This window comes from Mercenaria mercenaria, chromosome 13 (assembly GCF_021730395.1).
Source record: "Mercenaria mercenaria strain notata chromosome 13, MADL_Memer_1, whole genome shotgun sequence".
NCBI lineage: Eukaryota > Metazoa > Mollusca > Bivalvia > Venerida > Veneridae > Mercenaria > Mercenaria mercenaria.
In genome coordinates this window covers 61,406,415-61,434,413 of record NC_069373.1, presented here as the reverse complement: position 1 = coordinate 61,434,413, position 27,999 = coordinate 61,406,415, and the positions used below count along the sequence as shown (strand labels likewise).

The 27,999-nt window shown below is 35.8% G+C and overlaps 1 protein-coding gene across 1 annotated transcript in view; it reads right to left on the bottom strand.

Annotated features, from left to right (window-relative positions):
• Window positions 1-18,620, bottom strand: part of LOC123530189 (ubiquitin-conjugating enzyme E2 N) — a 48,958-nt gene extending 30,338 nt beyond the window's left edge. Inside the window, exons 1-2 of the mRNA XM_053522004.1 lie at window positions 18,489-18,620; window positions 1,327-1,428 (exon numbers count right to left, since the gene is read on the bottom strand). Of these exons, the coding sequence (XP_053377979.1) occupies window positions 1,327-1,428; window positions 18,489-18,518 (132 nt within the window). The 5' untranslated portion in view covers window positions 18,519-18,620. The remainder of the gene's footprint in view (window positions 1-1,326; window positions 1,429-18,488) is intronic.
• Window positions 18,621-27,999: the final 9,379 nt, after the last annotated feature.

Sequence of the window (27,999 nt, the reverse complement as noted above, 5' to 3'; positions counted from 1 at the left end):
TGATTAGATTTGTAATCAACTCATTGTTGCAGTTGCCCCAAATTGTACAATAATAGTCCAAATGTGGTAAAATATAGACATTATAGAATAACTTCCTTGTGTGAAGTTCAAGATACTGTTTGATTCTCAGCAGTAAATATAACTGAGAGTTACATGTTTTAAGTACTTTTTCAACTTGAGTCTTCCAGTTTAGATTATCAGCCACATAAACACCTAACAGTTTTTCAGTTTTAGAAAATTCAACGGCTCGATTTTTCTAAATATAGATCTGAATTGCTAGTAGAGTCTGTGCTTCTAGAGGACATATACATTGCTTTGGTTTTTTGTGCATTTAGAATCATCGCGTTTTGTTTGCACCATCTGTTTATGTTATCAAGGTCAGCTTGAAGGTTTTTGCATACTTCAGGAACAGAGTATCCTGAGGCTGTTATTGTAGTATCATCTGCAAACATATCTGTGGTAGAATTGTCCACATGAAATGGTAGGTCATTTATGTAATTGATGAACAGTAGAGGCCCTAAAACTGATCCCTGCGGTACCCCTTACAGAACCTCTTCAGGTTCCAAGAGGGTACCTGAAACACTGACTCTCTGTGTTCTATTACCAGTTAATTGACTTTTGAGACAGATGATAGCAGTGGAGTTTTTCAAGAAGGACTCTGTGGTTTACTAGGTCGAAGGCCTTTGAGAGGTCAAGAAATATTGTCCCAACAAGTTTACCATAATTTACTGCATTGATCCAGTTGTCAGTTATAAACAAGTTTAAAAGGGGCCAAAAACTTGGCTGAAACAAAAGTAATACTCGTAGAACCTCTAGTTAAGTTTTCATATGATTTGACACTGACATAGCTCTTGACCTCAGATGACCTAAATGCAAATTTGAACTGAATTTCAAAATGACAAAAAAACATTCAAAGGTCTTGTTTGAAAGTAGGTTATCTGGGGCTAAAAGCTACACTGGTCATGCATATTGATCAAGAGGCAACACTTGCTACCTGATCTTGAAACCTCAGAATGTTTCAATTGGTATCTAGGTCATATCTTAACTATGCCAAGTTTGAAACTTGATTTTCTTATTTTAAGCTCTGTTGGCCCCTAGAAGGGACAAAGCAAAACCATTTGAACAAATCTGAGAGAGAGGTCAAGAATCTTACAGGCCAAATTTTGTAGTGATCTGGTCATCAGGAGTCATTAAAAGGCTTTTCTATTATTTAATTTATTATCTCTGGGTGTCCCCCTGTGCAGCATATTAGAAATACATGTATATTGAACTTCATATTTATATTGTGATGACTTTTATTTGACAGACAGTAAATATTTTCCTTACCCCTTCAGGTCCTGCAACAACCACCTTGAAGTACCTAGCATTCGCTTCATCAGGAACTGCTTGTATCCCTGGAACTGGCTCTTGCATGAGACGTTGTGTCTCCTGCAAAAAATAAAACAGTATCATGGAAACAAGGTTATGGTAAAGGTTTCTAATTCAACATGGGTAGATGATGAAAAGTCCTGGTCTGGAATGGATGCAACAATTTATTTCAAGTGGAGGCAACCAGCAGGTGTTGTATTTACCTCCCAAGCATCCAGTCTACATGTATGCTGTACCAATTTTTGGTCAAGATATCCGCTGCCAACAAAAAAAAAATGTACACAGGTATATATGAAATCATTTAATTCAGTTGACAGGATTTACTGCTTTTGACCAAAACAAATATTTTTTCTAATGCACATGTACATAGTACAATAAATTTTCAGATTTAAAATCTAAAAGACAAGAGAGTGATCTTGGTATCCACCATTTGCCATTTTTGAGTGTTCCAAATTTCAAGACTTACTGACTAGCTCAAGGTCAAATTTCATTTCCGTACACAACAAATCTATGCATGTGGTCCAAATGTAAAGCCTGTACCTTCAAAAATGTAAAAGTAGGTCACTAGGTCAATGTCAAGGTCAAAGTTTGTTTCGGTACACAATCCTATGCATGTGGTCTAAATTTGAAGCCTGTATCTACATAAATGTGAAAGTAGGTCACTAGGTCAATCTTAAGGTCAAAGTTCATTTCGGTACACAAAACTATGCAAGTGGTCCAAATTTGAAGGCTGTAGCTCGAGAAATGTCAAAGTAGGTCACTAGGTCAAAATCAAGGTCAAATTCTATTTCGGAACACAGAACTATGCATGTGGTCCAAATTTGAAGCCTGTACCTTCAAAAATGTGAAAGTAGGTCACTTGGTCAATGTTAAGGTCAAAGTTCTTTTCAGAGCACAAAACTATGCATGTGGTCCAAATTTGAAGGCTGTAGCTTGAGAAATGTGAAAGTAGGTCACTAGGTCAAAATCAAGGTCAACTCATGTCAAGGTTCATCTTGCCACTCAAAACCATACATGTGGTCCCAAATTTGAATGTTGTAGGTTATTGACAAGAAGATTTTAAAAGCTTTTCCCTATATAAGTCTATATGAACCATGTGACCCCCAGGGCGGGGCCATATTTGACCCTAGGGGGATAATTTGAACAAACTTGGTAGAGAACCCAATGTGATGCTACATTACAAATGCCAAAGCCCTAGGCTTTGTGGTTTGGACAAGAAGATTTTCAAAGTTTTTCCCTATAAAAGTCTATGTAAACCATGTGACCCCCGTGGCAGGGCCATATTTGACCCTAGGGGGATAATTTGAACAATCTTAGTAGAAGACCACTAGATGATGTCACATACAAAATATCAAAGCCCTAGGCCCTGTGGTTTTGAACAAGAGGTTTTTCAATGTTTTTCCCTATATAAGTCTATATAAACCATGTGACCCCCAGGGCGGGGCCATATTAGACCCCAGGGAAATAATTTGAATCATCTTGGTAGAGGACCACTAGATGATGCTTCATACCAAATATCAAAGCCTTAGGCTTTGTGGTTTTGGACAAGAAGATTTTCAAAGTTTTTCCCTATATAAATCTATGTAAATTATAGAAATAAACAAAGGGCATAATAACTCACTAAAAATTGTTGAACCAGTCTGATTTTCAGGGGGACACAACTAGGTACCAATACATCATTCTGACAAAGTTTGGTCAAAATCCCCCTGGTAGTTTCTGAGGAGATGCGATAACGAGAAATTGTTAACGGAAGGATGGACGGACGGACACATGGATGGGCGGACAGACGGAAGGACGACGGACCACAGACGCAGAGTGATTTGAATAGCCCACCATCTGATGATGGTGGGCTAATAAAATAAATAGGAATTTTAGCTGTTTGTCGGGATGTAATTCTGTGGATTGACCCAGCTGTGAAAAAATAGTTCCTCATCAATACAAGTTATGGTATGTAAGTCATCCAAAAGTTCTAAATAATACATGAGGCCCATGATGGCTCTAGAACAGAGGGTACACTTAGGAACAATTGTGCAAAAAGAATTCTGAAACTGAAGAAGTGGGATCACAAACTGACAGCTTGAACAGTGGTTCATCCGAGGAATATTCTACAAAATGAAACTAAAATCTGGTCAGCTGTTTAAAGTGACAAGATTTTAAAAGTTTTTTATCAATAAATATAGAGAAAATGAGTCCAATATTGAATCAATAGGACTTGAACAATTTTGATATAGAATCACCCAAGAAACATTGCTGCAAACTTACTCTGAAAACAGATCTGAAGATTCCCAAGAGAAAAAATTTATTCTTTATTCAATTTTAAAATGAAAACTAGCTCTGCCGAATAAGCTAAAACAGGTATTAGTGATAGTGAAAACTTCATTACAGTCTTAAATATAAGTAGTACTGGCATGTAACAGTTTGCAAATCAATAAATCTGATAAAAAAGGACATGGTCATCAAGGACTGATATTTTCCCCAAGATATCAATATTTCTGAAATTCTGGCAAAAACATCTGATTTCACAGTACAGGACATAACTGCCCAGTACATGTATCCCCTCACCCGAGTGTCTGGAAGGATGAATGACTGATAGGAGATTGTTCTGGGAAGGAAATGTTTGAAGTTACAAGTAACCGCTGTATATCATATACTGCCTTTTAAATTGAGGAAGTGAACATTTTCACAGTACTTCCTATCAAAATCACTTCAGAGGCCTTATTAGGAAATAATACAATGTGAGCAGACATGGAATAAAATAAATGACAGACAGTGCAAGGTTTTATGGGAAAACACATTCTGTATAAATATGATCGGTTATGAAATCAAGAGCTCTGCTAAACTGAAATGCACCATTCTTTTTTTTAATTACTCAAGGACCACACAACCACCTGGTTCAATTTGATTCACAATCAACATTAATTGAGATCTTAATGGTGTCATTAGGATTAGCACAGAAACGAATTTGCTACAATTCAATAAAAATACTGAAATAGAGCCTATTCAATAAATCAAGAATGCCTACTAGTCCCATCTGGCCAGTATGGAACTTGCACAAGACGTTAAAGCTAGGAAGAATACATCTTCATTTCTCTGTATATAAATATGAAATCAAGGCACCAGAATTTAAACATTCCTTTTTAAAAAGCATGTGCCATAATTCTGGACCTTCCAGACCATTTTGGCACATAAATCAAACTTGACCAAGAAATTTTTTATTTGTTAACTACTTGTATCTTTATTAACAAGACACTTGTTTATCATGATTACAGAAACAAACTTTTGTTTTTGTTTTTTATAAACTTCAGCTTATACAATACAACGTATATTCATCATATAAAATATGATGAAAATGCCACATACAAACATGGATGACAAAGATATGAACCGGACATGCCCATCAATGCACTATCCTTTAACGTCTAAGTGTGACCTTGACCTTTGAGCTACGGACCTGGGTCTTGCGCGCGACACGTCGTCTTACTGTGGTACACATTCATGCCAAGTTATTTGAAAATCCATCCATGGCTGACAAAGATATGGACCGGACACGCCCATCAATGCACTATCCTTTAATGTCTAAGTGTGACCTTGACCTTTGAGCTACGGACCTGGGTCTTGCGCACGACACGTCGTCTTACTGTGGTACACATTCATGCCAAGTTATTTGAAAATCCATCCATCGATGACAAAGATATGGACCGGACACGCCCATCAATGCACTATCCTTTAATGTCTAAGTGTGACCTTGACCTTTGAGCTACGGACCTGGGTCTTGCGCGCGACACGTCGTCTTACTGTGGTACACATTCATGCCAAGTTATTTGAAAATCCATCCATCGATGACAAAGATATGGACCGGACACGAAAATTGCGACAGACTGACAGACTGACAGACGGTTCAAAAACTATATGCCTCCCTTCGGGGGCATAAAAATCAAATCCTACTGGGTGCGCATGTCACAGAGTTATGATTATGAATAGTATTTTTGATGAATTTGATATTATGCATTATTAATATTTGATAAATTTTTAAGTGGTTGTTGGGTCAAATCATGAATGCACAGCAGCTGCATATTTATTATGGTCTGGACATAGGTGAAAGTGCCTTTGATCTTTAGTTTTGGTGGGAAAAGATGGAATCATCATTAGTAACCTAATTAATGAATATTGACAAGTTATCTATTCTTTTACAAAGGCACTGATTGGTTAAGAAAGGGTCAGCCCTGTGAAATATGATACCTGTAGGTGTGGCTACGTTCAGAAGCTGCTCAAGTTTGTAAATTGTTGTGGTCAGAAGATTTTAAGACTAAGAACCGTTTAGGTCAGAATCCTTTTTAGGTTTAGAACTGTTTAGGTCAAAATTTGGAGTTAGATCAGAAATTAAGAAATTATGAAGAAAATATTATTAATGAGATAATGAAGTGAAAGATTTAAATAATGTTTTGGAAATATATTTTATTGTTTGATGGACATGAACGTTACTTATATATTAGAACCATAAAAATAAAAGGAACGTAGTAAAATGGAATTGTTGGTTGACTTATTAATTATCATAATAAAATCAGGAGTTAATTCCCCTAACTTTACACGCACATGGCAAATATACCACAAAATTTAACAATGTAGATGTGAATAACAGGCAAATTAGAGGCACGTTTATTTTCAAGCATGTTTCAAACCATTAAAAATATTGTTTCTCAGTCATGAATGCACAAAAATACACATCTCTGGACCAAGTCATTTTAAATATGGGAAAATAAATGTAAGTGCAATATACACCATAAGACTTACGAAATGTAAAATTTTGGGCTCCCTAAACTTGGCAGGACCCTCAACATGAAAAGGTCCAAATTCCCTGAATTTAAAAAAAATCTAGAACACTGAACAGTGGATACATCTGTATTACACTATATAATTATTATGTTCTCAAAAATATTAAGAAAAGCATGCCAACTACATGTACTTTAACTTGTTACATGTACTTACTAAAATGTTATCTAATTACATTTGTACTAAACAGACAGGGCTTTTTGCCTTCACAAATGTGTTTCCAGTACTGGTATTTTTGCAGGCCATTTGGGGCCAAGGTTCGGCCCCTATCCCAATAACAGGTAATATTAAGTACTTGTAACTTTTTACAAATTGTTTACAGTGATTTCTTGTACACTTCAGGGCACTAGACAACTTTTGGGGACAGGTACCCATACCCCCAGGAAGGAAAATTTTTCGTCGTTTTAAGACAACAAGAGGGCCATGATTGCCCTGTATCGCTCACCTGAGTACCATTGCTCAAAATGATATGATCAAGTTTTGACATAGAGCACATAGGCATACACATTTTAACAAGATTTGAACAAATTTTGTAGAGGTCCACTAGGCAATGCTACATGTCAAATATCTAAGATCTAGGCCTTCTGGTTTATTTTTAGAAAATTTTGAAGATTTTTCTATCTACTATCAAGTAACCCCATGGGGCGGGGTCAATTTGACCCCGGGGATCATAATTTGAATAAATTTTGTAGAAGTCTACTAGACAATGCTACATGTCAAATATCTAAGATCTAGGCCTTCTGGTTTATTTTTAGAATTTTTTTTAAGATTTTCCTATGTAAAATCAAGTGACCCCTGGGGCAGGGTCAATCTTGACCCCGGGGGTCATGATTTGAATAAATTCTGTAGAGGTTCACTACGCAATGCTACATGTCAAATATCTAAGCTCTAGGCCTTCTGGTTTATTTTTAGAATTTTTTTTGAAGATTTCCTATGTAAAATCAAGTGACCCCTGGGGTGGGGTCATTTATGGGGGGGTCATGATTTAAACAAATTTTGTAGAGTTCCACTAGGCAATGCTACATGTGAAATATCTAAGCTCTAGACCTTCTGGTTTATTTTTTGAAAATGTTTGAAGATTTTCCTGTGTAAAATCAGGTGACCCCTGGGGCGGGGTCGATTTTGAGTCAGGGGGTCATGATTTGAACAAATTTTGTAGAGGTCCACTAGGCAATGCTACATGTGAAATATCTAAGCTCTAGGCCTTCTCGTTTATTTTTAGAAAATGTTTGAAGATTTTCCTATGTAAAATCAGGTGACCCCTGGGGCGGGGTCAATTTTGACTCTGGGGGTCATGATTTGAACAAATTTTGTTGAGGTCAACTACGCAATGCTACATGTCAAGTATCTAAGCTCTAGGCCTCTTGGTTTATTTTTAGAAAATTTTTGAAGATTTTCCTATGTAAAATCAAGTGACCCCTGGGGCGGGGTCAATTTTGATCCCGGGTCATGATTTGAACAAATTTGGTAGAGGTCCACTATGCAATGCTTCACACCAAATATCTAAGCTTTAGGGCTTCTGGTTTTTGAGAAGATTTTTAAAGTTTTTCCTTTTGGTTGCCATGGCAACCAGAGTTCTGATGGTATTCAATTCTTTGAACAATTTTGAAAAGGGGGCACCCAAAGATCATTCCTGTGAAGTTTGGTGTAATTGTGCCTAGCGGTTTTCAAGATGAAGATTTCTTTATAAAATGTTGACGGACGCATGACTGATGACGGACGTCGCACGGCGGACATTGAGCGGTCACAAAAGCTCACCATGAGCCTTTGGCTCAGGTGAGCTAAAAAGTGGAAGTTTTTAGCTATATATATGTTACTACATTTCACACTTATTAATACTGTTTTCAATCATTTCTAACTAATGTAACTATATTGCAGCAGTAACCTTCCTTAGAGGCACTATAATATAACTTGAAAGAGAGTTCATATCTAGTTGTGTCAAATAACTTACTATCAGGGGAATTTTCTTCTCAGAAAGGGGAAAAACAATTATTTCATGAGGGAAATGGGGCACCATATTTGGCCCCAAAAACTGCCAAACAAGTGCCCAGCATTTGAACCATTTAATTCAATATTTTGGTAAGCAATGATTCAAGAGGTAACATACCTTTGTTGACAAAGTCTTGTACTGCCATTATAATCTGTGACAGTTAGATGAGGCTGAGTGGTGACAGATTTAAACTGTTCATTTAATATATTACCATTATCATTGATGTAAGAGTGAAGGGTTTCATCTTTCATTAGATATGCCTTGTGGATTTCTGTAGAGGTTTTTTTTAACCATTACCCTGCTAAATTTCCATAACAAACTTATCCTTCTTTCAATCTGGACAGTATTATTAACTGTTAAAAGGGCTGCTTATCAAAAGATTGGTTTTTTACTGACTGAATGGCGAACAGTGCAGATCATGATCAGACTGCATGGATGTGCAGGCTGATCATGATCTACTCTGGTCGCAAATGCAGAACCAATCATGTTCAGCACGATAAGGGATAATTACTTGTGATTTGTCCTGAGATGGTCATCAATGTCACTGGATAAAAGCTGCCTTTACAGCTGCTGTGGTTTTTCTTAAATTTCTTACTTAATAGATGTTTTATGTTTAAGAAGCCTTGTCTGTTGCAGGGTTTGTACTTCATATACAGACAATCTCTATTCCTGATATCCTAGAAAATCAAGGAAAGCAAGGGCTTATAACTAGTACTAAGTTTTTATGCAGAATTCATCAGCTGAATGGGAGCATCCATAAACTCATCCCAGGGCTGAAGCCCGCCCGCTTAGCTCTGTAGGGAGAGCGTTGGTCTACGGATAGCGGGTTTGATCCCCAGACGGGGTGTATGTTCTCCGTTTGTTTGTTTGTTTGTTTTGGGTTTAACGCCGTTTTTCAACAGTATTTCCGTCATGTAACTGCGGGCAGTTAACCTAACCAGTGTTCCTGGATTCTGTACCAGTACAAACCTGTTCTCCGCAAGTAACTGCCAACTTCCCCACATGAACCAGAGGTGGAGGACTAATGATTTCAGACACTGTGTCGTTTATCAAATAGTCACGGAGAACATACGCCTCGCCCCAGGCCCGCCGTTACATGACTGAAATACTGTTGAAAAACGGCATTAAACCCAAAACAAACAAACAAACATCCCAGGGCTGGTTTACAGTTTTTGACAGTACATAAATTAGCCAGATATCTCCTTAAACTAAGTTAAGCATAATTTAATTCTGCAGCTAGGGTTTTATAAATTATATTCATATAACAGCAGACAATGTTGTCCTGGCAAGACTGTGACACCTTTACCAAGGTGGGATAAGTTGTTAAGAATAGGTACAGTTAAGTACCAAGAATACTGTGTTTCCCTACAATTTACTCCACACATCTACAGTCTTCGAATTTGGCCACTAGTCCAAAGCCCGAGGCTAGTAAAAACCTAGATCAGACTAGTATTTGTCTGTAGGTGACTAGTTCGAGAGGCTAGTAAAAAAAATCAAGGGAATACGTGTAAAATTACCAAAAAAATCCATAGCCTGAGTTTTCTACTAGCGCACCGTATTTGACGAGTGTAGATTTTACGCGCACAAGCGGAAATAGACTGGTTAAGCATTTCTTGCGCTGAATTATCCATAGCGAGAAGCAGAAGGAAAACCAGTCTGTTTAACCTAGCGTGACCTTTACTAAAATAGAAAAGTAAAGTAAACAAATGTTTCAACTAAAATATACACATCTATCTAATTATATATAAAAGGGGTCAGAAAAAAACAAACTTACAAATGTATGTTTAATCAAATATCATGGGTAAGTAATAACATTTCATGAATAAAACTCTTACCATCAGATGAGTCAGAGAGTGACATGAGTGAGGATTATATCAACTCGATGCTTGAAATGTTCTCTTGTGAATAAAATGTATAATGAACCAAAATAAAAAGAAAAGAAGCTTGTTTTGCAGTTATGTTCATGTATTTGCATATGTAAGATAAAAATGCAATAAGCAATATCAAACAATATCACACAGAATTTAAAAATGACACCAAACAAATAAAAAATACACCTTTAATAATTTACTGTTCGGACTACCAAAATTCCTTTCGGGCTAGTAATTTCTGCTATGTTGGTAGTCCGGCTGGCTAGTACTTTGAAAAGTTTTTTGTGAAGACTGCATCTATGCAGTGCCTCAGTTCCAATCACTTTACCAGGCAGTTGGCTGAGAAGTGACCTATACTCATCATAGCTGCACCCAACTTACAAGTTTGGCAAAGGAATAATATTTTCTCAAAATTTAGACAAAAAATGCACCAGAGCCAACCATTTCATACCTATATTTCAAAATTCTCCATTGGGCATGTGCCAGTGGCAGACCCCTAACACGAGTGAAGGACCCCCTACCATACCTAACCCTATTTCGTGCTATGCGACTCGCCAGTGATGCCTTGTTTTAACTGATGCCCAAAATCAAATTTGCCTGGATCCGTGCCTAAGAGTATGACATTGTGCTAAAAGAAGTCCTTTTTTCACTTAAGGCAAAATAAACCACTGATGCATGTGTACCAGCAGCAGAATCCCCTGGTCATGATTTTGTTAACAAATTTTCCATGTCATTGTTATTACATTATATACTCACTAACTAAAGAAGATTTTCAACAGTTGTAGAAATCACATGTTTCTAGCTAGCCTAAGTGTTTACTTGATGTCAAAAAAGAAAGTATTATTATGTTCAGAATATCACAAAGTTAATGCCAATATCATCTATGCAAAAAATTTATGGCACCGGACCTCTACATCCAGAGTCTAGAGGTAATCAATATACTTGAACTGTTATGCTACGTACTGTGTTACCAGTGTATATCATAAAGTTACGTCATTATATAGTAAGTAAGCTTTTGTAAATATCAGTAAATATCATTTTCAGAAAAAGTTCTTACTCAAGTTGGAGACATACTGAATATGTAATTCTCTCTGCGACTTCCGGTAGTCACTGTTAATTTCTTTAGCAGTTAAACAAGTTTATGAGAACACTCAAAATCTAAAATACTAAAGAAAAGCAAAAGTTTATTGTTTTAATCCTTCAATCCTCAGAAACATGAAATTCATATATAAACAATGCCATTAGTTTTTTAGGCATTACTAGGCACAAATGACAAATTGCTTATTAATTTATCAAATTCACGTTTGAGATTTTCTCGGGGTTAAACTTAAAGGATTATAAAAACTTCTGTTTCCCACCACTTGCAATGTATTTAAAACTATGAAAAAAAAAAAACGAGAGCAAAATTTAATGTTCACCTGTTTTTGCTTGATCCTCTGTAAATACCATTCAAGTATTCATATTAATTACCGCAACTCTAGACAGCCTTACATGGGTTGTTTACATGTTCAGTTACCAGACCTCAAAACTCTGTGTCTAGAGGTTCATTAACCTATGCGCCTGTTAACCGGATCTCTAAACTCCGGGTCTAGAGGCAGGGGTTCCACTAGACCTGAAAACCCAAGAGTCCCAGGACCCTTGGGTACTTTTTTGAAAGGTCCTTTTCCAAAATACAGGAGTCCTGTCCCAACATGTTGATATTACAGACTAAATTTTCTTACATAGTAATACCCAGCTGATAATACAATCAATTCAATAACCAAACTTTTTGTTTTATTAATATTTATTTCATAATAAAAATGATAGGGCTTACTCAGTTGTAAGTAATAAACTATTACAAGAATGATGGGTGGGGTCTGATGCCTTTGCATGTTATATTATCAAAAATGCTTCAAAATATTAGCTGCTTTAAAAACAATTGTCAAATTTTTCTTAAAAAGTTAAATGCTGACTTTTCAATGACTAATTATTAAGATTGCACTAGAAAATCTCATTAGAAAAGACAGATATGTCCAAAAATCACAGTCGCGAAAACAGGTGACAAATATGGAAAACGTAAGTTAAGACTTAAATTCTTGATAAAATACCAGTAGGGTTGGTTATCGTTAAGGACGAAGCGGTCCAATATCAATACCAACGAAATGATACGGTATTTTTAACGATACAAAGTTTTGTAGTACATCACATAAGCAATGATGTGGTTAGTACTAAATACACCTATTTAAGTAGTGAATAGTGATGCAGGAAAATTTACTGTGATATATAAACATTTTAATTCTGTTTATGGAATGTTGTACTATTAAAACTATGAAAGAGTAAAAAATAAACACATCTTACAAACTAGAGTTTTCCAAAATAAAACAAGAGCTGTCTGAGGACAGCAACGCTCGACTATTCAACAGCCTTGTCAACTGAATGAATACAAAAGTCAACAATCTGCAACAAGCTCATCTGATTTTTTTTGTGTAACAGAAATATTGTCCAACCCATGATTTTCTAAGTCTAAAAAGGGCCATCATTCTTGCAAAAAGAAGGATAGAGTTATGTTTCTTGATGTACAGTGTCCACTTATGATGGTGAAAAACTGTTGCAAGTTTTAAAGCAATAGCTTTGATAGTTTATGAGAAAAGTTGACTTAAACATAATACTCAACCAAGAAAATGATTTTCTAAGTCCAAAAGGGGCAATAATTATTGCAAAAAGCAGGATGGAGTTGCTGTACAGGGTCAGCTTATGATGGTGAACAAGTGTTGCAAGTTTCAAAGCAATAGCTTTGATAGTTTAAGAGAAAAAGTTGACCTAAACATAAAACTTAACCAAGAAATCTGATATTTTTTAAGTCCAAAAGGGGCCATAAATATTGCAAAAAGCAGGATGGAGTTATGTTTCTTGCTGTACAGGGTCAACTTATGATGGTGAACAAGTGTTGCAAGTTTTAAAGCAATAGCTTTGATAGTTTAGGATAAAAACTGACCTAAACATAAAACTTAACCAAGAAAACTGATTTTCTAAGTCCAAAAGGGGCAATAATTCTTGCAAAAAGCAAGATGGAGTTATGTTTCTTGATGTACAGGGTCTGCTTATGATGGTGAACAAGTATTCCAAGTTTCAAAGCAATAGCTTTGATAGTTTAGGAGAAAAATTGACCTAAACATAAAACTTAACCAAGAAATCTGATATTTTTCTAAGTACAAACATAAAACTTAACCAGCCGACGCCGACAACCGCTCAAGTGATGACAATAACTCATCATTTTTTTTCAAAAAATCAGATGAGTTAAAAAGGGGCATAATTTTGTAAAAATGGGAGAAAGGGTTATGGAACCTTCATAGTTCTTATCAGCTCATAAAGTGAACAAGTGCGTGAAGTCTTAATCCTTTCCCATAAGTGGATACTGAAATACCAGCTTACATACAAAAACTTAACCAACAAGAGCTGTCTCCATAGGATGACACATGCCCCCGATGGCACTTTGAATGAATAGTTATGGCCGATGTTAGAGTTTAGGACCTTTGACCTACGGACCTGGGTCTTGCGCACGACACGTCGTCTTACTGTGGTACACATTCATGCCCAATAATTTTAAAATCCATGCATGAATGACAAAGACATGGACCGGACACGCCCATCAATGCACAATCATGAAATATGACCTTTTACGTCTAAGTGTGACCTTGACCTTTGAGCTACGGACCTGGGTCTTGCGTGCGACACGTAGTCTTACTGTGGTACACATTCATGCCAAGTTATTTGAAAATCCATCCATGGATGACAAAGATATGGACTGGACACGAATGCACTATCATGAAAAATGACCTTTAACGTCTAAGTGTGACCTTGACCTTTGAGCTACGGACCTGGGTCTTGCGTGCGACACGTCGTCTTACTGTGGTACACATTTATGCCAAGTTATTTGAAAATCCATCCATGGATGACAAAGATATGGACCGGACACGAATGCACATCATGAAAAATGACCTTTAACATCTAAGTGTGACCTTGACCTTTGAGCTACAGACCTGGGTCTTTCGCGCAACATGTCGTCTTACTGTGGTACACATTCATGTCAAGTTATTTGAAAATCCATCCATCGATGACAAAGATATGGACCTGACACGAAAATTGCGGACAGACCAACAGACTGACAGACCGACAGACGGTTCAAAAACTATATGCCTCCCTTCGGGGGCATAAAAACTGCTAAGTCGAAAAAAGCGCATAATATTGAAAAAAAAAAATGCAAAGTAGAGTTATGGGACCTACACAGTGCATGTCAGATCATGACAGTTAACAAGTGTGTGAAGTTTCAATCCATTCCCATTAGTGGGTACTGAGATACCAGCTTACATACAAAACCTTAACCAAGAATTTCTAAGTCGAAAAAGGGGCATAATTTTGTAAAAAAGGAAAATAGAGTTATGGAACCTGTGCAATGTAGGTCAATTCATCACAGTGAACAAGTGTGTGAAGTTTCAATCCATTCCCATTAGTGGGTACTGAGATACCAGCTTACATACAAAACCTTAACCAAAAATTTCTAAGTAGAAAAAGGGGCATAATTTTGTAAAAAAGCAAAATAGAGTTATGGAACCTGTGCAATGTAGGTCAGTTTATCACAGTGAATAAGTGTGTGAAGTTTCAATCCATTCCCACAAGTGGTTACTGAGATAACAGCTTACATACAAAACCTTAACCAAATCGGGACGCAGACGCCGACGCATGGGTGAGTCCAATAGCTCTACTATTCTTTGAATAGTCGAGCTAAAAAAACTAGAACTGAACACTTAGTATTAGCTTTCAAACATGTCAAATTAACCCCTTTTACAGTGCTTTTGGGTATAGTGGATAGCTAACTAATTTTCCTGCATTCCAATTCCAAAGAAATGAAATTTAGTATTCTTTTTCTGTATATCAGACAGAAAACAGCTATTATTTTCAAAACATTCAGCTTTTAATAGAAATTCGTATGTTTTTTTCTCTCCAAGCCATTGTTAATATATGCACTGATTTAGGGTTTAAAGGATAGCTTTGGTTATTTTCTTCCGTTATTAATTTAGAATCCTCTTCTAAACAAACTTCCTAAGATTGTTTTACTATAAATCAGAGTAATAATGTATTCTCTTTTCAAAAACGGGCAAGCTTGTAAAAGAATGAGATGAAAATTTATACAATAATCAAGTCTAAATACAACATTTATCAATCTATCCTCTATACCCTAAAATCCCCTATTCCCTAAAGCACTGTACAAGTCAGACTCATTGTCACTCATGACACATCTTCGACCAGATTGACTAGTAATGTTTTAAAGTGCAACACTTTTTTTCAACACATTTTAAATTGGACAATAACCTTCAAAACGCCTGAAACAACCAACAATAACATACTTCTAATGGTTCGTGAAAACCTATGACTTGTTTACGTAGGTTACAGCTTAGTTTCGTAACTTTTTATTAAAATCATATTTTTCAATTGTTTTGATAGAACATGACAAAGATCAAAAAAGTGTCATATATTTTGCAATCAAGTATGATTTACTTAGTTTAAAATGATGAGAAAAGAAGTTTTTCAAATAATATTTAGCATACAATACTATTCGCAAGGTTAGCTCTCCATGTTAATTCAAGGGAGATTACTCGGAGTGGTGCCACAGTTAACAATGCCGATCGTGTTATTACGATGTTTGCTTATTTTCTGCTTTATTTTGCCACGGCATTAGTAAGAATTTTGTTTTTACTTTTATGGAAATATCAAAATAGGAATTGGTTCTTTACGAAACGGTATATACCGGTACTTTTTGAAGTGATTATTCGGTACTGTACCGATACCGAGAACCAGTGTCCAACCCTAGCTTTTAATTTATTTTCTTTCATCATAGCTATTCAAAATATACAATTTCTGCTTATTTAAAGCATTTACCCCCTAAACTAAGACTCGGTAACAAAAAAACGATTGCTATATAATATACTGTTCAGGCCTCGACCTAAACTTTTTTCAGCAGTTGCCAGCAGGTCCACCAACTGCTAAAATCTAGTAGACCTGCTCAGACTTTAGTGGACCTCCAATTCTATCACATAAATTGTGATGTTGTTGACGTCATAACTTCATATGGCTCAAAGAAACAGGACTTATTTCTAAAATAATTAAAAATGGAAGACTGTAGCAATCTGTTATCCCGAAAATAATTATTTTGAAAAGTGTCCCAAAATATGGACACAATAATCATCATCCTCCCGACCCGTGTTGAAAGTGAAAAAAGAAAACATCAACAATTAATTATCGGTAATTATTCTGATGATAAACTAAGTAATTGGCCTTGTTTTCATTTTCAATTAACACCCCCTCAAAGAGCTAAAAGAAGCGTGTCGGTTATTCGTGGCATCTGAAGCGGAGATCAAAGCGGTATAGTTTCCCCGAGATTGACATGGCATTACGTCATGTTTTCGCGCCATGTAACACATCACTGTCTGATCGTATTCTCGATTCTAATTGTTGAGAAGAAATCAGTAAAAAAGTTTTTTCTTTAATTTTTTAAAAGCGAATGTGCAATATCCCGAATAAACTGACATGTAGATGTGTCAAACCGTGAACGATGATAGAGGATGTCCTACCTCTGTGACCTATTTGCCCTCAAGAAATTTACATTATTGTTTCAGAAGAATATCTAACAAAGTGTTGTGTCAAAACATACATGTACAAAGAATCATTTAAAACTTATTAAAAACAGCAACGACATCATACTGCTTTATTTTATACCACATTTCTATTTACGTTCATTAGGTCACGTAAGCTATTCTGCCGCGCTAACAGAAATCTGTTTGCCAAAAATCGTTTTACTCCATGTATTTAAATTGCTGCCGCTTTTTCATTATTTAAGATTTTTTAATTGTGTTTTTTGTACTTTCTGGTCAAAAGTCTGAATTTTATTACCATAGTATGTACCGTATATTTACTTTTAGAAAGAAATAAATAATCAAGATCGCGCTGTTTGAAATTTTACAAAACATTATATGAAAATTTGATCGTTTTTAAAGAATTTTGCCTACATTCCTGTTGATATCTTATTAAAATTGTTATAGAATTCAAACTGTATTAGTTCTCAAGCGGTGTTGAAAATTTAAAGCGATTATATTAAAAAATGAATGCACTACGCGCGTTTATTGTGTCAAAAGTAACCGCGATGTAAATTAGACATTACGACAGGGCGCACGTGCTTGTGGAATGGAAAATTACCAACATGACGTTTTGATATTTTTACGATTTGCGGGTAAATTCCAGTCAATCCAGGTAATTTTGCCTGATGTAATTTCTCAGTTTGGTAAAGTTACCACGTAAAAACCACTCGCCCGATCGGTGGAGTAGTCCATTCGTGCTCTCCTGACTTTAACTTGCCAATGCTTATAACGGTAGAATGCCGTACTTAAGGCAAAATCAACTTTCGTTTTGTGAATTCGCCGATATGTGTACGATTTCCCCTGCTATTTTTTTACTTTTAAGGGTTTTATTTTATTTGCAGACCGTGACTGAAAATTGGTTGACCGTCGGTCTTCCCAACTTTTCATAGTTAGTGGACCTGCCGATATTTTGGTTGCGTCGGTCCAACGGTCCACCGCTAAGGTCGAGGCCTGTTGTTACAAAATAATGATTATAATTATCAATTTTTTTTATTCATTAATAATCGCCAATTGATTGCCTAATCAAATAAAAGTGTTGCAAATATGCTCCACTCCTTTCAATAATGAATGTTATTTATTACACAGATTATTGATTTTCCACATTGTTTGATCCACAAACACCATGTTGACATAGCTTACAAGCTATTAGACAAGTCCCGCCTTGCGACTGCCTGTCAACTGAAGTTAAACTATGCCTTCCATACCTTTATGCTTATGTCGCGCGTATCATTATTAGTGTATGCATGCTTTCAGTGACCGCGAGTGTTTATAAATACAAAATTTGGAATTCATGAGTTAATTGTGGACACAGTTTTATTGCAGGAAATGAATGGCAAGACTTAAAGAGAAAGGATTATCAAAGGAAAATACCCCCGGGTCCTGAGTGACACACAGGCATGTATCATGCTGGGTCCTTTGAGCATCTTTTGAAATCTTCCAGGCCTGGACCCAGGGTCAAATGGAACCCCTGAGAGGTCCGATTAACAGACCTCTGGCCACTGCCAAAAATAAACAACTCGCTGTTGAAGAGAATGGGTTACATATATCGAGTGGGGAAAGGAGAAAGGATAGAACAAAACATCTCTACATCCCTAACTCTTTAAAGGGGTCTCTAAGCAGTGTATGTTGCGCAACTGACAGTGGACATGGTGGACTTCTTGACGCTCCCAGTAACCTGCTACATTTAAAAGATTCTAAACTAGTCCGCCAACTGAAAAGAAAGGAGTCAAATTCAGGAGTTTCTTTACCAACTATTACCTTTATTATCCTTCTTGGTAAACCAGCCATGGAATAATAATTACGTTTTCTTTCTTTAATAATAGTTCCAAAATATTCCGGCAATGGCGGAAATCAATGCAGAGTTATCGTTCGCGAAATATTCGAATTCACTAAATAATGAACGAAAGTCACTACAGTTTCGCTGTCATCAGTCATAGACATTGCAGCGTGACGGTGGTCTAAACGGTCTAAGTTATATTTGACTTTGTAAAATACAGTGAGAGATGTATGGTGCCTGTGTTGTTATAGGGCTTGCCAGTTTATGTTATTTAGCTTGTAATTTTGCCGTGTCCCTACGCACCGGCAATTTAAAATATTATTTTAACAACGTTTTAATTTTATGATTTTCATCAATATACTCTCAAGATAAAATCAATATACAACATATACATATGCACTATGTACATGATTATTCCAATTGGAATTACAGAGTCTATTAAAAATTAAAAACATAAAGATTATTATATTATATATAATAATTATCATTATCATTATCAATTGTCATATTATACACAATCAAAATCATTATAATATAGAGAGGTATTCCTAATTCCAAATATATTTATTTAAAGATTAACAGTGACAAGACACTGTTTTTTGAAAACAAATACTAATGCGCCAAGTCAAAGAAATGGTCTGTAATCACTGATCAAAGGATGACTTAGTTAGCAGTAACATTTTAGGCATAATATAAGAATTATTTCATATGTTGCATAAAACAGAATTATTATTTACATGAGTAAGAGTGTCTCCTTTGTGCCAAATTTCTTGATAAACCACCATTTGTAAACAACACCGCTAGACATGTCAAAAATGAAGTAGAAACAACAGCATGTTAAAAAGACATTTCTCAGATCATTATACGCGCTACATTCTAGTAATGCGTGACTCATTTTCAATTGTATTTACTCTGCAGAATGGACAAATGCATCTGTCAGCAATAGGCGTTAAGTTGGTCTGCAGTTTGCAGTTTGCAGTTCGCAATTCGAATTGCAAACCGCAAACTGTTTTGCATTTTGCAGTTCGAATTGCAAACCGCAAACTGTTCTGCATTTTGCAGTTCGAATTGCAAACTGTTTAGCAGATTGCGATTCGAATTGAAAACCACAAACTGTTTTGCAGTTTGCGATTCAAATTGCAAAATGCGTTTCTATTTTCCAATTCAAGATATGTATGAACCGCGTTGCTTTCCGAGAAAGCTGTTATTGTTTTGGGCTTTTTAGGATTGAAACTTTGACAATTCAGTCTAATTTGTACATTGTAATATGAATTGCAAACTGCAAAACATTTTGCATTTTGCAGTTCGAATCGTAAAATGAATTTTTATTTTGCGATTCACGATACATATGAAGCGCTTTTTTTTAGGCTTTGAAATTTAACATTTCACTCTAATTTGCACTTTTTAATTTGAATTGCAAACAGCAAAACATTTCGCATTTTACAGTTCGAATTGCAAAATGCATTTTTATTTTATGGTTCAAGATATATATGGACGGCAATTCTCTTTCTAAGAAATAATCTATTATGTTTTGCCTTTCAGGCCTTATTATTGAAGATTTCAATCTAATTTGCACTTTGTAATTTGAATTGCAAACTGCAAATTATTTTGCATTTTGCACTTTGCAGTTCGAATTGCAAAATTAACTTTTATTTTGCAGTTCGAGAGATATATATATAATCCGCAATTCGCTTTCCATGAAAAATGTTAATATTTTGAGCAACTCGGGCTATAACATTGAATATTTCAGTCACATCGTTTTTCTTTTCTGCGATTTGCGATTCGAATGGCAAAATGAAGTTTTACTTATTATTCATTATATATATGAATTGTGATGTTTTGAGCTTTTCATTGGAAAGTATTTAAAAATGAATATATTTCAGGCTTTAAAATTGAACTTTTCAGTCACTTTTGCGCTTTGTATTTTTAATTGCCAACTGCAAAATATTTTGCACTTTGCTATTCGAATTGAAAAATGATTTTTTTTTCGCCGTTTAAGATATAAATTAATCGCAATTCGCTTTCCGAGAAAGATGTTAATGTTTTGAACTTTTCAGAATTTTTAATTCAACATTTCATTCTCATTTACGCTTTGCATTATTAGTTTTCAAAATGAACGCATGGATAACGCACGTTTTTTCTCTTGTTATAACATCTGCAGAATCCCAAGGGATCGGTGGGTGCCCAAGCTCGGTAGGGCGAGGGCGAGAGTAGCAACGTATACCGAGGGATAGCTGATGATGTTATAACACGAAAATATAATGAACATGCGTTAACGCAATTCTAGCATAAAACGCGCATATAAAAAATGTTTTAACAGCACGTGAACACGAGAACACGTTTACTCTCCTGTTAAAACATCCTCGAAACGTATCAAGAACAGCAGTTTTATGCTAGATTTTAATTTTTCGGTTCATGAAATTTATACCGCGATTTGCTTTCCGAGAAAATGATTTTCAGGCTTTAAATTCATTCCTGTACTTGTAATTTCAATTGCAAACCGCGAAATATTTTCCATTTTGCAGTTCGAATTTCAATTGCTTTTTTTCCAATTCTGGTTAAGATTCAACAAGTTATCTTTTTGGCGATGCTAGGAAAAGAATATGGGCTTAGTACACTGACCTCAGATCACAATCAAGGCCAGTAGGTAAGGCTAGTTTAGTTTACTCGGCAAAGAGAAGTATGAACGGAAAAATTGTGAAAAATGTATTTCCACACTGGGACTATATTATGTGCAGAAACACAAGCATCAAGAGTTTCTAATAACAATGTACCCCAGTATGCTGGAAACCGTATAAATGAATCAGTTGCACAAAGACAAAGCTATGCCATTTCTGACTCCCCTTAAATACCAAGGCAACAGAAATCAAGATCCCCGCCATCAAACCGTGGTTAGAGCCAACGAGCCCCCACTCGGCACGATCAAAAAAGAATGTCTGTATACGAAATCAAGCGTCCGAGGTCTCAAGAAAAACAATCTTTGTCGACGTAGCAGACTTTAGCAAAACCCCAATAGGACAAAAGGGATGGGGGATGTCTAAAGTATTACGAATGACTGTAATTTGACATTTGCCTCACTGAATGCTAGTTACTTGAAACAGAATTTCTTTTTTCTGTATCAAAAACAAATATAAATATGTATGATATTTTAGATATTGAAGGTTATTTGCGATAATGTGCGTATATTTTGAAATATTTTGCAGTTTGCAATTCAAATTACAAAGCGAAAATAAGATTGAAAACCTGAAAAGCCCCAAACAATACCATGTTTCTGAGAAATTTCATCGCAGTTCAATACATATATTGAATCTAATGTAAAACAATCATTTTGCAATTCGAACTGTAAAATGCAAAATATTTTGCAGTTTGCAATTCAAATTACAATGCGCAATTGACATTGAAATCTTGAATTCTGAAACGCAAAACAAAAATTCATTTTGCAATTTGAACTGCAAAATGCAAAATATTTTGCAGTTTGCAATTTAAAATTATAAAACGCAAATAAGATTGAAACGTTAAATTTTCAATTTTGAAAACCCCAAACAATACCGTCTTTCTGAGCAACTTCATCGCAATTCAATACATATTGAATCATTTTGCAATTCGAACTGCAAAATGCAAATTGCAAAATATTTTGCAGTTTGCTATTCAAATTACAAAGCTCAAATGATATTGAAACCTTGAACTCTGAAACGCAAAATACAAATTCATTTTGCAATTCCAACTGCAAAATGCAAACTGATATTTTGAAGTTTGCAATTCAAGTTACGAAACGCAACCTAAATTGAAACTTTAAAATTTCAAGCCAGAAAAGCCCCCCCCCCCCCCCCCCCCACCCCTCCCCACAAAAAAAAAACAAAAAAACAAATACCATGCTTCGTAGTTCAATACATAGGCCTATATTGAATCGAAAATAAAAATGCATTTTGCAATTCAAAATGCAAAATATTTTGCAGTTTGCAATTCAAATTACAAAGCGCAATTGACATTGAAATCTTTAATTCTGAAACGCAAAACAAAAATTCATTTTGCAATTCGAACTGCAAAATGCAGAATATTATGCAGCTTGCATATCAAATTACGAAATATTAAAATTTCAAACAAGATTTAAAAATTAAGTCTTAAAATCCCAAAGCCTAAAAATTATACCATCTTTTGAGAAACTTCACCACGGTTCAGTAAATGAATAAATACAAATCATTTTTGCAGTTCACACTGCAAATGCAGTATATCACTTAGACCAACAATGTCTTTATTTACAGAAAGCTATTGAACATCCTCATCTATAAAAGAATACTGTACTATTCAACGCAAACGTACATGTCAGTAAACCATTCTTCAATATGTCGACTGAAATCTTTAACAAGTGTGTGGTTCATCTAACTTACAATTCACGAAACTCGCGTCAGTACCCTAGAAAAATGAAAAGTTTAATAAGATATTGTGAAATAAAAAGTGATGTAGTACGGAAACATTATAATATGTTATAGTTCAAAAATCTTTTTAACCAATGACAAGCGAAGGATTTTCAAAAAGTAACCAACTTATTTTCATATAATTTCACAACGGAAAAAATGAATCACTTAACGTCACGACACGTCTGACGTCATATTCGTATACGCGCGCCTGTTCCCCGCGCTAAGATTAAAATTTGTTGCAAAATGCATATCTCAACATAATTAAGCATAAAATAAAAAGAAAATTTGTTTGTTTTTCGTGAATATGGAATATATCTCACCTCAAAGTGAGAAAATGTTCACATTTTCACTGGCGCTACGCGCTCGGGAAAATATTTGAGATTTTCTCACTTCTAAGTGAGATATAGGCCTATTCCATATTCACGAAAAACAAACAAATATATATAACGTGAACCGCAAAATAACAGTTCATTTTGCTATTCGAACTGCAAAATCGATATGTTTTGCAGTTTGCAATTCAAATTACGAAGTGTAAATAAGATGGAAATGTTAAATAATAAAGCATGAAAGGCAAACAATTATAGAATCTTTATTTATAAAGCGAATCGCCGTTCAAATATATATATCTTGAACCACAAAATGAAATTCATTTTGCAATTCGAACTGCAAAATGCATAATGTTTTGCAGTTTGCAATTCAAATTTAAAAGTGCAAATTGGGTTGAAATGTTTAAGTTGAAAGCCTGAAAGCAAAATACAATAACATCTTTCTCGGAAAGCGAATCGCAGTTCATTTACTTATATATAACTCGAACCACAAAATAATTCATTTTGCAATTCGAACTGCAAAACTGCAAAATGGAAATCAGTTTGGGGTTTCATTTCGAGCTGCAAAATGCAAACTGCAAAATACAGATCAGTTTGCGGTTTGCAATTCGAATTGGGAACTGCAAAATGCAAAATGCAAAATGCAAAACAGTTTGCAGTTTGCAATTCGAATTGCGAACTGCAAAATGCAAACTGCAGACCAACTTAACGCCTATCTGTCAGCAGACAGACCTTCAAAACTTCCCGCATCAATGCGTAGTGACGCAACTCTCACACGTGATCGAACTTGCACAGTGCAGGTCTATGACTCCTTAACACAGTAATCTCGACTAAAAGTGCAGTTATTTCCAAGCTTATTCCCTCTCTACCAAAAGTACTATCACTAGAATTTATTCTATTTAATCCAGTAAACTTTGCACTCATTAAACATAGCAATTTCAATACGTTTGACATACTCCGAGATGAATTTATTTGAATCAGAATAAGATCACAATGACGTACAAAGAAGTTTGCAGTCCGTTTGTGTTTGCCAAGAGTGCTACAGCCTCGATTTTTTTAAAAGCTAGTGGTAGGTAATGGCAACAATTTTCCGATGGCGGCTAAAACCTGATTATCTTTAAAAAATGATGACTAATATCTCAATTTTGTAATCTCGACGGATTTCAGTGGGATAAGGTTTGAAAGTCAAATACACCATTATTTCTTCATAAAATATTTTATGTATATTGAATTTTTATGCCTACAATGCATTGATTAGATAATGATAAATAATAAAATATATATCAGATTTGAACAAAGCAAAAGGCAAACATAATGCAGACATAGCATAGCATGGCATGGCATGGCATGGCATAGCATAGCATAGCATAATAACATAAACGTTTATCAGGTTTACTTGTAAGCCAGGGTAAGGAGCTCCAAATCTTAATTTTGGCCGCTCCGAAAAAAGCTGAGACCACGTGCGATTTGATGTCGTTACGTTCAATAATACACAAAGAAAATTGATAGAAAACAAACAGAAATGTCATTTATATACTGACGACATAATAAAAAAAATTAATCGACGCGACTATGTGATTCTTTTTTTAGATTTAGGGTACTTTAAAATAAACCTAGGAAGTTTTGTAATAGGCATTTTTAGTCTATCCCGATGCTTACTTGGATGTCATATGACGATAAAAACTGGGTTTTTTCTCAAACAATTAGTTTATATAAAACTGATGAAAATGCAGGGCTGTAGCAAGAGGTTAACAATCAATGAGAATCACTCTGTAAACTATAAAATCTACAAGAAAATAAACAGATTTATTACTTCATTTAATAGGAACTTATATATCATTTTATTTCTTTACAGAATTAATTCCATTTGTTTGCGTCTGCAAACAAGAAATGCACATATGTTAACTGTTTGAGAAAGGATATTTCTAGGATGCCTCCACAATGTTCCAACACTTCTGTATGTTTTTAGTTCGCCTATTCCATGCTCAACACGCACTCTATATTTCCTGATATATCTGTTCAGTTTTCGGCATTTTCGTCTTTCTCCGGGATGCTTTCGCCTCAACTGAGCGGACGTGTATGGCGTCATGATACAGCCCCTATTTGGATAAATTTTGTCCCCTAAGAGCAGCAACTCCTCCGGAAAGGGCAAATCAGTACCTATCTGCTGCATCAGCCCGTACTGCTGAGCATCGTTCAGATGTCCTGAGTAACCGCTCTCTATATGTCGTATAAAGCCATGTACATCAACAACAACCTGTGTATGAATACAGTGAAAACAGCGGTGCCCTGAATAAAAGTGTTCCTGTGGTTCTATTTCCGGCCTGTATATCTGATGAGATGTTCCATCTATAGCACCTACAGCCATAGGAAGTTTGACCCAATCACCCTGCATAGCCTGCCATTCAGCAACTGTAGGCCATTCAACATAATGCTATAACTTGTCATGAAAAATTGGGATCAGGTTTTTGATTTCACCACTCACAGTGGGCACACTTATGCCAAACATGGTAGCCAACAAATGGTATGTTGGATATGTTCTTATCCAAATCATAAAAAGAAGCATCCTGTTTCTAACTGAGAGTAAATGGTCACGTTGAGGCTCAAGTGAAATCAGGCAAGTTTTGTAATTGAAGTAGTGTTTCTGGCGTTTCGCCAGTAAACTGGTAAATTGATACCTGTGTCCTGCAAATAACACGAACACGTCTCTCCCTTCATGTGAATTTTCATCTTCAGCGAAATGTCTAAAACGCAAATCTGTGTTTGGAGAAGGCGGCAAATTGACGATGATCATCAAATTAGTAATAAGACCTTTAACATGTTCTGTATGATCTGGCGGGAGTAGAACAATAGCTGACAACAACGCCAACAACAATCGTTTTTTGCTGTTCGTCCATGAAACCTGAAGTAAATGAATATATACATGTATTAGATTCTACACCTTACAACAGTTTTAGTAGCCTTCATAACGTAGTTACCTTTGGCTACACCGCTGTAAAATACGTTTATAGAACGATTTTCACGTGCGCTTTGAAATACATAACGTGTGTATCAATAGCTTTTTCTCTGGCTTAGGAAAAAATGAATGCTGGTAAGTAATACAAATATATGAAACATAATCATGTTCTAGATTATTTTATGTAAATACAAACAAGCAAATACTAACCTTTTTATCAGAATGATTTTTTCTTACTCAAAATAATTAATGCGTATATGTAAACACGTTTATCTCGGCGGCAATGTACCAGTACATTAGGCCAGACAAATGTGGTTTTCATGTTATTTCTTTTTGTTCTTCAGGAACCCTTCTACAACGAAAAAAGAAGTCTGTAAGAATCTCCAAGGAGGAAACTTTGTTAATTTTTACGATCCTACCGGGAACACCAGACTAGATGGACAGATGTTGTTGACGATGTTCGGCAAAATACCGACCGTTTGTCTGCTGCGGCTAAAGAGTTATATAGGACGGGCTCAGCTAAACAACTTAGGGACAGGATGTCGATAAAATTATCAAAATTGATGGCAACAAGAGAGAACATAGAAGATCAAGATATCAGGTAAAAAGGTTAAAATCAAGCATTGATAAAATCATATCATTATATGGTATAAAAGAGAAAAAAAACGTTATTCAAACTAAACTTCAATACGGCGTTCTGTCTGGGCCGTCATGTTCCGGTGTATCAAAAGTACAAAACACGAAACAGTGGCGATGAAAGTCAAAATGACAGCAGAGAAAAGTGAAATCGCGAAATGGCACGATGGTGATCGATATAATTCGTTTAAACCATCGTGGTTTCATGTTTTCAACACTTACGATATTTCGACTTCAGTCATCGCGGTGTTTGGTTTTTGTCAATGTAGTTTTATTCAATGTGGTGAAGGAAAAAATAACGATGGTTTAAGCAGATAAACATACATTTATAATCATTTTGCTGCAGGAATGCACGATGCATTTCTTTTGTTTTGCTTATTATCTGTATCGAAAAATTGTCATTGAGGATTATAATTCCAGTTTATTGCACAGTAGAAAAACGTAGAAAGACACACAAATTATACGCTGAATAAATATATGAACTCCATTTTTTGATTGTGTATAATATTCAGCTTTAATGTTTTCTTTTTCTTTTTGAAGAACGTAACCATTTGGTTGTTTAATTTCCCGGTATCATTCAGCGCCGTATTGTTTATAACATCGACTGATGAGTTTCTTGCTTATTGGTATGATCAAGTAATGCCTATAATTATGTGATCGTGATGTCCCGGGACATTATAAATAAACGTACAACCAAACCTATAATAAATACTGTTTAAACTGATATGTTTCAGGCAAGAAGTGGAGCTTATTCGTGCTCAGGAGCGTAGACTCGTAAACAATGCTAACCTAGGCAAGCACAGGTGGAAGACCAGGCTGGACGGCAACTTGCAGATAATGATGTGCCTGCAAGACCAGACCCCGTGGCACCTCCACCGAGGGCTCCCAACCAAGTTGTTGCACCTCCGCCGATAGCTTTCGACCAAGATGCGGCACGTGCACCTAGAGCTATTGACCAGGCAGTGGCACCTCCTCTTAGACCTAATGATCAGCCTGGACCTGTGCAACGTATTGCACGTGACCAGCATGGGTCCCACCGCGGCAGGCAGGCGGACGGGCTGAACGAGCCCGACGCCAAGCAGCCGATCGCGATGATATAGCGGCTGGGCTTAGTTCCGACGAAGAAGCAAACGACGAGCCACCTCAGCGTCGTCGG